This window comes from Somniosus microcephalus, chromosome 3 (assembly GCF_052327205.1).
Source record: "Somniosus microcephalus isolate GS21.2 chromosome 3, FLI_Smic_1.0, whole genome shotgun sequence".
NCBI lineage: Eukaryota > Metazoa > Chordata > Chondrichthyes > Squaliformes > Somniosidae > Somniosus > Somniosus microcephalus.
The window spans coordinates 372,124,457-372,137,044 of NC_140989.1; the positions used below are offsets into that span (position 1 = coordinate 372,124,457).

General features: G+C 52.4%; 1 protein-coding gene across 1 annotated transcript in view; it reads right to left on the bottom strand.

Moving 5' to 3' along the window:
• LOC147122437 (collagen alpha-1(XI) chain-like) overlaps positions 1-12,588 on the bottom strand; it is a 745,903-nt gene that overhangs the window by 694,458 nt on the left and 38,857 nt on the right. The window contains exon 2 of the mRNA XM_085983595.1: positions 1,005-1,172. Coding sequence (XP_085839721.1) covers positions 1,005-1,172 — 168 coding nt within the window. The remainder of the gene's footprint in view (positions 1-1,004; positions 1,173-12,588) is intronic.

Consider the following 12,588-nt stretch of genomic DNA (forward strand, 5'->3'; position numbering starts at 1 on the left):
TAGAATGCTTGTCAGTCCCCATCTGGACACTGCGTTCGTTCCTGGGCACCTACCTCAGGAAGAATATACAAGGGTAGAAGGGTTAGATTATGAGGCCAGGTTGCACAGACTGGGCTTGTATTCCCCGGAGTTAAAGGGTGATCTAATCGCGTTGTTTAAGATGATTAAAGGAGTTGATCAGGTCGATAAAGAGAAACTATTTCCTCTGGTGGGGGGAGTCCAGAACAAGGGGGCAGAACCTTAAAATTAGAGCCAGGCCGTTCAGGGGTGATGTCAGGAAGCACTTCTTCACACAAAGGGCAGTGGGAATCTGGAACTCTCTCCCTCAGAGAGCTGTGGAAGCTGGGGGTCAATTGGAAAATTTCAAAACTGAGATTGCTGGATTTTTTTTACGGTAAGGGTATCGAGGGATATGGAGCCAAGGCGGCTGGATGGAGGAAGAGGCTCAAGGGGCTGAATGGCCTCCTCCTGTTCCTATGAGGGAAATTTTAACCCCCCAGGATGGGCAGGAGAGGGTCGGGGGGAGTTAAAATTTCAAATACCCGAAACCCGACTCCAGCTCGGCTCCAGCTTCCAGTTTAACGGGGTGGGTTGGGGAACTTGCTCTCCGGAGCAGTGTCAGTAATTATAATATTTCAATGAGGCTGTGGGCCTCAGGTTTTGGTAGCCGTGTGGATTGAACATCTGCAGATGTGTTTTGCGGCAGCTGAAGAGAGGGGCGAAGGGCTGACTCCAGCAGGAAAATGCCTTTCCAGCACTGCTTGTGGGCCAGGAGGAGCAGGTGTGCTCCCCCCGGCCCCTCAAACTAACCTGCTTTCCCTCGCCGCAATCGGACACCCTCCCCGGTCAATTCAAACCCCCCGATCCACGATCTCCACCCACCGCCCACTCCCCGCCTTTCCTGTACACACCAATGGTGCAGAACCCGATTCGGCCTGTCGATCCATCATCTCTTCACCAGGGTGACTCACTCCGAGTCTGTGCTGCTGTCTGGTGTGACATACCTGGATATAACTGCTTGGTCGGAGCGCTGAGCTGAGCTCGCTTGGTCACTCTGTACGCCACATCCGGCCCTTGCGTGTTCCCTCGGTTCTTGCAGTACCCGGGCGTTTTAACAACTCCCTCTGGCGAATTGTGAAAGCCTAATGCTTGCAGAACATCAACAGGATCAGCTGTGGATTGAGCAAGAGACAACACACCGAGATTAATCAAAGGCGTTGGAAAGACTCGCATTTCACTCACGTTTTTCACAGTCTCAGGACCTCCTAAAGTGCTTCACAGCCAATGACGTATTTTTGAAGTGTAGTCACTGTTGTAATGCAGGAAACGCGGCAGCAAATTTGCGCACAGCAAGCTCCCTCCAACAGCAATGTGAAAATGACCAGAAATCTGTTTTAGTGATGTTGGTTAAGGGATAAAGATTGGCTCCAGGACGCCGGGGAGAACGCCCCTGCTCTTTAAAATATTACCGTGGGATCTTTTACGTCCACCTGAGAGGGCAGACGGGGCCTCGGTTTAACGTCTCATTGTCTAAGGGACAGAAAGCCGAAAGCGGTGAATGGTTCTTTATCGGACTGGAGGGAAGTGTACAGTGGAGTTCCCCAGGGGTCAGTGCGAGGATATCGGACTGGAGGGAAGTGTACAGTGGTGTTCCCCAGGGGTCAGTGCTAGGATATCGGACTGGAGGGAAGTGTACAGTGGTGTTCCCCAGGGGTCAGTGCTAGGATATCGGACTGGAGGGAAGTGTACAGTGGTGTTCCCCAGGGGTCAGTGCTAGGATATCGGACTGGAGGGAAGTGTACAATGGTGTTCCCCAGGGGTCAGTGCTAGGATATCGGACTGGAGGGAAGTGTACAATGGTGTTCCCCAGGGGTCAGTGCTAGGATATCGGACTGGAGGGAAGTGTACAGTGGTGTTCCCCAGGGGTCAGTGCTAGGATATCGGACTGGAGGGAAGTGTACAGTGGTGTTCCCCAGGGGTCAGTGCTAGGGTATCGGACTGGAGGGAAGTGTACAATGGTGTTCCCCAGGGGTCAGTGCTAGGATATCGGACTGGAGGGAAGTGTACAATGGTGTTCCCCAGGGGTCAGTGCTGGGATATCGGACTGGAGGGAAGTGTACAATGGTGTTCCCCAGGGGTCAGTGCTAGGATATCGGACTGGAGGGAAGTGTACAATGGTGTTCCCCAGGGGTCAGTGCTAGGATATCGGACTGGAGGGAAGTGTACAGTGGTGTTCCCCAGGGGTCAGTGCTAGGATATCGGACTGGAGGGAAGTGTACAGTGGTGTTCCCCAGGGGTCAGTGCTAGGATATCGGACTGGAGGGAAGTGTACAATGGTGTTCCCCAGGGGTCAGTGCTAGGATATCGGACTGGAGGGAAGTGTACAATGGTGTTCCCCAGGGGTCAGTGCTAGGGTATCGGACTGGAGGGAAGTGTACAATGGTGTTCCCCAGGGGTCAGTGCTAGGATATCGGACTGGAGGGTAGTGTACAGTGGTGTTCCCCAGGGGTCAGTGCTAGGATATCGGACTGGAGGGAAGTGTACAATGGTGTTCCCCAGGGGTCAGTGCTAGGATATCGGACTGGAGGGAAGTGTACAATGGTGTTCCCCAGGGGTCAGTGCTAGGGTATCGGACTGGAGGGAAGTGTACAATGGTATTCCCCAGGGGTCAGTGCTAGGATATCGGACTGGAGGGAAGTGTACAGTGGTGTTCCCCAGGGGTCAGTGCTAGGATATCGGACTGGAGGGAAGTGTACAGTGGTGTTCCCCAGGGGTCAGTGCTAGGGTATCGGACTGGAGGGAAGTGTACAATGGTATTCCCCAGGGGTCAGTGCTAGGATATCGGACTGGAGGGAAGTGTACAGTGGTGTTCCCCAGGGGTCAGTGCTAGGATATCGGACTGGAGGGAAGTGTACAGTGGTGTTCCCCAGGGGTCAGTGCTAGGGTATCGGACTGGAGGGAAGTGTACAATGGTGTTCCCCAGGGGTCAGTGCTAGGATATCGGACTGGAGGGAAGTGTACAATGGTGTTCCCCAGGGGTCAGTGCTGGGGTATCGGACTGGAGGGAAGTGTACAGTGGTGTTCCCCAGGGGTCAGTGCTAGGGTATCGGACTGGAGGGAAGTGTACAATGGTGTTCCCCAGGGGTCAGTGCTGGGGTATCGGACTGGAGGGAAGTGTACAATGGTGTTCCCCAGGGGTCAGTGCTAGGGTATCGGACTGGAGGGAAGTGTACAGTGGTGTTCCCCAGGGGTCAGTGCTAGGATATCGGACTGGAGGGAAGTGTACAGTGGTGTTCCCCAGGGGTCAGTGCTAGGATATCGGACTGGAGGGAAGTGTACAGTGGTGTTCCCCAGGGGTCAGTGCTAGGATATCGGACTGGAGGGAAGTGTACAATGGTGTTCCCCAGGGGTCAGTGCTAGGGTATCGGACTGGAGGGAAGTGTACAATGGTGTTCCCCAGGGGTCAGTGCTAGGGTATCGGACTGGAGGGAAGTGTACAATGGTGTTCCCCAGGGGTCAGTGCTGGGATATCGGACTGGAGGGAAGTGTACAATGGTGTTCCCCAGGGGTCAGTGCTAGGGTATCGGACTGGAGGGAAGTGTACAATGGTGTTCCCCAGGGGTCAGTGCTAGGATATCGGACTGGAGGGAAGTGTACAGTGGTGTTCCCCAGGGGTCAGTGCTAGGATATCGGACTGGAGGGAAGTGTACAATGGTGTTCCCCAGGGGTCAGTGCTAGGATATCGGACTGGAGGGAAGTGTACAGTGGTGTTCCCCAGGGGTCAGTGCTAGGATATCGGACTGGAGGGAAGTGTACAATGGTGTTCCCCAGGGGTCAGTGCTAGGGTATCGGACTGGAGGGAAGTGTGCAATGGTGTTCCCCAGGGGTCAGTGCTAGGATATCGGACTGGAGGGAAGTGTACAGTGGTGTTCCCCAGGGGTCAGTGCTAGGGTATCGGACTGGAGGGAAGTGTACAATGGTGTTCCCCAGGGGTCAGTGCTAGGGTATCGGACTGGAGGGAAGTGTACAGTGGTGTTCCCCAGGGGTCAGTGCTAGGATATCGGACTGGAGGGAAGTGTACAGTGGTGTTCCCCAGGGGTCAGTGCTAGGATATCGGACTGGAGGGAAGTGTACAATGGTGTTCCCCAGGGGTCAGTGCTAGGGTATCGGACTGGAGGGAAGTGTACAGTGGTGTTCCCCAGGGGTCAGTGCTGGGATATCGGACTGGAGGGAAGTGTACAATGGTGTTCCCCAGGGGTCAGTGCTAGGATATCGGACTGGAGGGAAGTGTACAGTGGTGTTCCCCAGGGGTCAGTGCTAGGGTATCGGACTGGAGGGAAGTGTACAATGGTGTTCCCCAGGGGTCAGTGCTGGGATATCGGACTGGAGGGAAGTGTACAGTGGTGTTCCCCAGGGGTCAGTGCTAGGATATCGGACTGGAGGGAAGTGTACAATGGTGTTCCCCAGGGGTCAGTGCGAGGGTATCGGACTGGAGGGAAGTGTACAATGGTGTTCCCCAGGGGTCAGTGCTAGGGTATCGGACTGGAGGGAAGTGTACAGTGGTGTTCCCCAGGGGTCAGTGCTAGGATATCGGACTGGAGGGAAGTGTACAATGGTGTTCCCCAGGGGTCAGTGCTAGGATATCGGACTGGAGGGAAGTGTACAATGGTGTTCCCCAGGGGTCAGTGCTAGGATATCGGACTGGAGGGAAGTGTACAATGGTGTTCCCCAGGGGTCAGTGCTAGGGTATCGGACTGGAGGGAAGTGTACAGTGGTGTTCCCCAGGGGTCAGTGCTAGGATATCGGACTGGAGGGAAGTGTACAATGGTGTTCCCCAGCGGTCAGTGCTGGGATATCGGACTGGAGGGAAGTGTACAATGGTGTTCCCCAGGGGTCAGTGCTAGGATATCGGACTGGAGGGAAGTGTACAATGGTGTTCCCCAGGGGTCAGTGCTAGGGTATCGGACTGGAGGGAAGTGTACAATGGTGTTCCCCAGGGGTCAGTGCTAGGATATCGGACTGGAGGGAAGTGTACAGTGGTGTTCCCCAGGGGTCAGTGCTAGGGTATCGGACTGGAGGGAAGTGTACAATGGTGTTCCCCAGGGGTCAGTGCTAGGATATCGGACTGGAGGGAAGTGTACAATGGTGTTCCCCAGGGGTCAGTGCTAGGGTATCGGACTGGAGGGAAGTGTACAATGGTGTTCCCCAGGGGTCAGTGCTAGGATATCGGACTGGAGGGAAGTGTACAATGGTGTTCCCCAGGGGTCAGTGCTAGGATATCGGACTGGAGGGAAGTGTACAGTGGTGTTCCCCAGCGGTCAGTGCTAGGATATCGGACTGGAGGGAAGTGTACAATGGTGTTCCCCAGGGGTCAGTGCTAGGGTATCGGACTGGAGGGAAGTGTACAGTGGTGTTCCCCAGGGGTCAGTGCTGGGATATCGGACTGGAGGGAAGTGTACAATGGTGTTCCCCAGGGGTCAGTGCTAGGATATCGGACTGGAGGGAAGTGTACAGTGGTGTTCCCCAGGGGTCAGTGCTAGGGTATCGGACTGGAGGGAAGTGTACAATGGTGTTCCCCAGGGGTCAGTGCTAGGATATCGGACTGGAGGGAAGTGTACAGTGGTGTTCCCCAGGGGTCAGTGCTAGGATATCGGACTGGAGGGAAGTGTGCAATGGTGTTCCCCAGGGGTCAGTGCTAGGATATCGGACTGGAGGGAAGTGTACAATGGTGTTCCCCAGGGGTCAGTGCTAGGATATCGGACTGGAGGGAAGTGTACAGTGGTGTTCCCCAGGGGTCAGTGCTAGGATATCGGACTGGAGGGAAGTGTACAGTGGTGTTCCCCAGGGGTCAGTGCTAGGGTATCGGACTGGAGGGAAGTGTACAGTGGTGTTCCCCAGGGGTCAGTGCTAGGATATCGGACTGGAGGGAAGTGTACAGTGGTGTTCCCCAGGGGTCAGTGCTAGGATATCGGACTGGAGGGAAGTGTACAGTGGTGTTCCCCAGGGGTCAGTGCTAGGGTATCGGACTGGAGGGAAGTGTACAGTGGTGTTCCCCAGGGGTCAGTGCTAGGATATCGGACTGGAGGGAAGTGTACAATGGTGTTCCCCAGGGGTCAGTGCTAGGATATCGGACTGGAGGGAAGTGTACAATGGTGTTCCCCAGGGGTCAGTGCTAGGGTATCGGACTGGAGGGAAGTGTACAGTGGTGTTCCCCAGGGGTCAGTGCTAGGATATCGGACTGGAGGGAAGTGTACAATGGTGTTCCCCAGGGGTCAGTGCTAGGGTATCGGACTGGAGGGAAGTGTACAGTGGTGTTCCCCAGGGGTCAGTGCTAGGATATCGGACTGGAGGGAAGTGTACAGTGGTGTTCCCCAGGGGTCAGTGCTCGGGCCGCTGCTCTTTCTGATATATCTTAATGATCTGGACTTGGGTATACAGGAGCACAATTTCAAAACTTGCACATCACATGAAACTCGGAAATGCAGTAAACAGTGACGAGGATAGTAACAGACTTCAGGAGGAAACAGACAGACTGGTGAAATGGGCAGAACCATGGCCGATGAAATTTAACGCAGAGAAGTGCAAAGTATTTCATTTTGGTAGGAAGAGTGAGGAGAGGCAATATAAACTAAAGGGTACAATTTACAAGGGGTGAAGGAACAGGGAGACCTGGGGGAGAGCGTGTGAACAAATCATTGATTGTAGCAGGACAAGTTTTGAAGGCTGTTAAAAAAGTATACGGGATTCTTGGCTTCATAAATAGAGGAATAGAGTAAAAAAACAAGGAAGTGATGCTGAACCTTTATAAATCACTGGTGAGGCCCCAGCTGGAGGATTGTGTCCAATTCTGGGCACCACACTTTAGGAAGGATGTCAAGGCCTTGGAGAGGGTGCAGAGGGGATTTACTAGAATGGTCCTGGGGATGGGGCATTTTAGTTACAAGGACAGGTTGGTGAAGCTGGATTTGTTTACATTAGAGCAAAGGAGGTTGAGGGGTGATCTGATAGAGGTGCACAAGATTATGACTGTTTGGATAGGCTAGATGGGGAAAGGCTGTTCCCACTAGTTGATGGTACAAGGACTAGGGGACACAGACTGAAGGTGTTGGGCAAGAGATACAGGGGGGGATGTGAGGAAAAACTTTTTACGCAGCGAGTGGTGAGGACCTGGAACTCGCTGCCGACGGAAGTGGTGGAAACGGAGACACTCAGGCCTAGAAATTCACTTGGGCGCGGGCAGCTCGCTCGCGCCCAAAAGTTAGTGCTGGGCGGGGAGGCATTAGCGCACGCCGTATATTCGTCTTCTGCGCCCCAATTCGGAAGCGGGCGCTATACCAGGGTGTGCCCGCCTCCGTTTGGGGCGCTGCAACTGAATATCGGCATGCTAGTTGCCGCAGCGCCACCCGATGCGGTGCGGCAGGCTGCGGTACTGCAGGCCTCCTCCTTCTCTTAAGGGGGAGGTGCCTGCAACGGCCAGAGCCCCGATCGCGAGTGCTGGCAAAAGAGCCCGGCACAACGGAGAAGTGCCGGGCTCCACGGAAACCAGCCGGCAATGCCGCGGGGGGGGGTGGAGGTGGCCGGGGAAGGAGGTGCGGGCAGGCGGCCGCCGAAAAAGCGGCCGGCCGCACCTTCTGCTTTATAGCGCCCCACTATGGCAGCAGGACGGCCCCGTTTTCTGTTCGCTGTTTGCGCCCGCTTCGGAGGAGGTGGGCGCAAATAAATATGGGGATCAGCGCGGTTTCGGGGCGTTACGGGCCACCGCGCACACCGATGACGTCATCGGTGCCGGCGCAGCGCTAACGGCTACCGCCGCCAATACCGCTGCACTCAATTTCCGCGCTACCACCCCGCCGGCGCAAAAGACCTCTTTAGGCGCTAAGTGGGCACAAGGCCCACTGAATTTCTAGGCCTCAATGTTTTCAAGGGGAGACTGGATAGGCACTCGACATAGAAATATAGAAGATAGGAGCAGGAGTAGACCATTCGGGCACTCAAGCCTGCACCGCCATTTAATGAGATCATGGCTGATCATCCAAATTCAGTACCCTGTCCCTGCTTTCTTCCCATATCCCTTGATCCCTTTAGCCTTAAGAAATATATCTAACTCCTTCTTGAATATATTTAATGAATTGGCCTCAACGGCCCTCTGTGGTAGATAATTCCACAGGTTCACCACTCTCTGGGTGAAGAAATTCCTCCTCATCTCTGTCCTAAATGGCTTACCCCTTATCCTTAGACTGTGACCCCTGGTTCTGGACTCCCCCGCCATCCGGAACATCCTTCCTGCATCTAGTCCTGTTAGAATTTTAAAAGTTTCAATGAGATTCCCTCTCATTCTTCTAAACTCTAGCGAATATAAGCCCAATCAATCCAATCTCTCTTCAAACGTCATTCCTGCCATCCCAGGTATCAGTCTGGAGAACCTTCGCTGCACTCCCTCCATGGCAAGAACATCCATCCTCAGATAAGGTGACCAAAACTGCACACAATACTCAAGGTGTGGTCTCACCAAGGCTCTGTACAACTGCAGCAAGACATCCTTGTGCCTGTACTTGAATCCTCTCGCTATGAAGGCCAACATACCATTTGCCTTCTTAACCGCCTGCTGCACCTGCATGCTTACCTTCAGCAACTGGTGCACAAGGACACCCAGGTCTCGTTGCACTTCCCCTTTTCCCAATCTATTGCCGTTCAGATAATAATCTGCCTTCCTGTTTTTGCCACCAAAGTGGATAACCTCGCATTTATCCACATTATACTGCATCTGCCATGCATCTGCCCAATCACCCAACCTGTCCAAATCATATTGGAGTTTCTCTGCATCCTCCTCACAGCACACACGCCCACCCAGTTTTGTGTCATCTGCAAACTTGGAGATATTACATCTAGTTCCCTCGTCTAGATCATTAATACATATTTTGAAAAACTGGGGTCCTAGCACCGATCCCTGCGGTACCCCACTAGACACTGCCTGTCACTCGGAAAAAGACCCGTTTATTCCAACTCTTTGCTTCCTGTCTGCCAACCAGTTCTCTATGCAAGTCAATACCTTGCCCCCAATCCCATGTGCATTAACATTGCACGCTAATCTCTTATGCGGGACCTTATCGAAAGCCTTCTGAAAGTCCAAATACACCACATCCACTGGTTCTCCCTTATAGAAACATAGAAGATAGGAGCAGGAGTCGGCCATTTGGCCCCTCAAGCCTGCTCCGCCATTCAATGCGATCATGGCTGATCATCCAAATTCAGTACCCTGTCCCTGCTTTCTCCCCATACCCCTTGATCCCTTTAGCCTTAATAAATATATCCAACTCCTTCTTGAATATATCTAATCTACCAGTTACATCCTCAAAAAATTCGAGTAGATTAGTCAAGCATGATTTACCTTTTGTAAATCCATGTTGACTTTGTCCGATCCTGTCACTGTTTTCCAAGTGCTCTGCTATTACATCTTTTATAATGGACTCCAGCATTTTCCCCACTACCGATGTCAGGCTTACCGGTGTATCGTTCCCCGTTTTCTCTCTACCACCTTTTTTGAACAGTGGGGTAACATTAGCTACCCTCCAATCCATGGGAACTGTTCCAGAATCTATAGAATTTTGGAAGATGATCAGCAATGCATCGACTATTTCTAGGGCCACTTCCTTAAGTACCCTAGGATGTAGATTATCAGGCCCTGGGGATTTATCTGCCTTCAATCCCATCAATGTCCCTAACACCATTTCCCTACAAATACTGATTTCATTCAGTTCCTCCCTCTCATTAGACCCTAGGTTCCCCGACATCTCTGGGAGGTTATTTGTGTCCTCCTTTGTGAAGACAGAACCAAAGTATGTATTTAATTGGCCTGCCATTTCTTTGTTCCCCATTATAAATTCCCCTGATTCTGACTGAAAGGGACCTACACTTGACTTCACCAATCTTTTTCTCTTTACATATCTATAGAAGCTTTTACAGTCAGTTTTTATGTTCCCTGCAAGCTTACTCTCATATTCTATTTTCCCCCTTAATTAATCCCTGTGTCCTCCTTTGCTGAATCCTAAACAGCTCCCAATCCTCAGGGTTGCTGCTTTTTCTGGCCAATTTATATGTCCTCTCCTTGGATCTTATGCTATCCCTAATTTCCCTTGTAGCCATGGTTGAGTCACCTTTTTTGTTTTATTTTTATGCCAAACAGGGATGCACAAATTCTGTAGTTCATCCATGCGATCTTTAAATGTTTGCCATTGCCTATCCACCATCAACCCTTTAAGTAACATTCCCCAATCAATCCTACCCAACTTGCGCCTCATACCATCGTAGTTTCCTTTATTTAAATTCAGGACCCTAGTCTCTGAGTCAACTAGTTCACTCTCCATCTTAATGAAGAATTCCATCATATTATGATTGCTCCTCCCCAAGGGACCTTGCACAACAAGATTGCTAATTAATCCTTTCTCATTGCATAATACCCAGTCTAAGATGGCCTGATCTCTAGTTGGTTCATTGATACATTGGTCCAAGAAACCACCCCGTATACATGCTAGGAATTCCTCCTCCACAGTATTGTTACTAATTTGGTTAGCCCAATCTATATGTAGATTAAAGTCACCCATGATAACTGCTATGCCCTTATTGCACGCGTCTCTAATTTCCTGTTTAATACTATCCCCAACCTTAGCATTACTGTTTGGGGGTCTGTATACAGCTCCCACTAATGTCCAAAGATGTGCGGGTTAGGTTGATTGGCCATGATAAAAATTGACCCTTAGTGTTAGGGGGGATTAAATACGTGGGGTTACGGGGTTGCAGGGATAGGGCTTGGGTGGGATGGCTGTCGGTGTAGGGACTGGGTGCTAGGGTTTGGATGATCAGCGTTGAATGGCGGAGCAGGCTCGAAGGGCTGAATGGCCTACTCCTGCTCCTATCTTCTATGTTTCTATGTTTTCTGCCCCTTGGTATTTCTCAGCTCTACCCATACAGATTCCATCTCATCAGAGCTAATATCCTTCCTTAATATTGTGTTAATCTCCTCTTTAACCAGCAATGCTACCCCACCTCCTTTTCCTTTTTGCCTGTCTTTCCTGAATATTGAATACCCCTGGATGTTGAATTCCCAGCCTTGGTCACCCTGGAGCCACGTCTCCGTAATCCCAATTATATCATATCCGTTTACATCTATTTGTGCAGCTAATTCATCCACCTTATTACGAATGCTCCTCGCATTAAGACACAAAGGCCTAGAAATTCAGTATAGCCACGTTTGGGGCGCTACAGCCGGCGTTCGCTAAATTTAGCGCCCGGCGCAACTTAGCGCCACCTTCGCCGATATTCAGTTGCATTGCCCCAAGAGGTTGCTGCTGCGCTGAAGCAGGCGATGCACGACTATCATAAGGTGCTAAGCCGGCGTGCCGAGGCGCTAACACCGAGGGCGGGTGCAGCGCAGGTGCAGCGAGTTGCTGATTGAAGGCAGACACGCTGGCGCCGGTCAGCTCTTAAAGAGGGAGGGTGGACTTGTTTGGCTGCCACGCCCTGCACACTGCTGCCCTGAATCAAGGCCTGAACATAGCTGCTTCAACAGTTCAATGCCCACGACTATGGAGAAGGCTAGGGAGCGAGCACAGCGCTTCAGCGAGGGTGCCCTGAAGCTTCTGGTTGGCGCAGTGGAGCGCAGGCGACTTGTCCTCTCCCCTGATAGTGGCAGGAGGCCGCTGCCCAGCGAGTATAGAAAAGCTTGGAGGGAGGTGGCAAACAGGGTGATCTCCAACAGCATGGTTGCCAGGACTCCTGTGCAATGCAGAAAAAAGTTCAACGACCTCACTCGGGTTGTCAGGGTGAGTACCCTTTCCAGTATCCTCTTCATCCCTGGAGGTGCACCTCACTTTATGGCCAAAGGGACCTGAAAGCCCCAATGCCCAGCCCTCATCCAACAACTATGGGACTCTCATGAAAACCACTTGCACATTCATCACTTTACACACAGTCAGGGCTATTCCACCATGGGAGGCAGTGCAGGCAAGATCAGGGCTTGACACTGTCAGGGCTATTCTACCATGGGAGGCAGTGCAGGCAAGATCAGGGCTTGACACTGTCAGGGATATTCCACCATGGGAGGCACTGCAGGCAAGATCAGGGCTTGACATTGTCAGGGCTATTCCACCATGGGAGGCAGTGCAGGCAAGATCAGGGCTTGACACTGTCAGGGCTATTCCACCATGGGAGGCAGTGCAGGCAAGATCAGGGCTTGACACTGTCAGGGCTATTCTACCATGGGAGGCAGTGCAGGCAAGATCAGGGCTTGACACTGTCGGCTATTCCACCATGGGAGGCAGTGCAGGCAAGATCAGGGCTTGACACTGTCAGGGCTATTCTACCATGGGAGGCAGTGCAGGCAAGATCAGGGCTTGACACTGTCAGGGCTATTCCACCATGGGAGGCAGTGCAGGCAAGATCAGGGCTTGACACTGTCAGGGCTATTCCACCATGGGAGGCAGTGCAGGCACGATCAGGGCTTGACACTGTACTTAGAGGCTGTCCTTTCTCTTGCAGGGCAAGTTGGCCCACAATCGCAGGCAGCAGCGACAGACTGGGGGAGGCCATCCT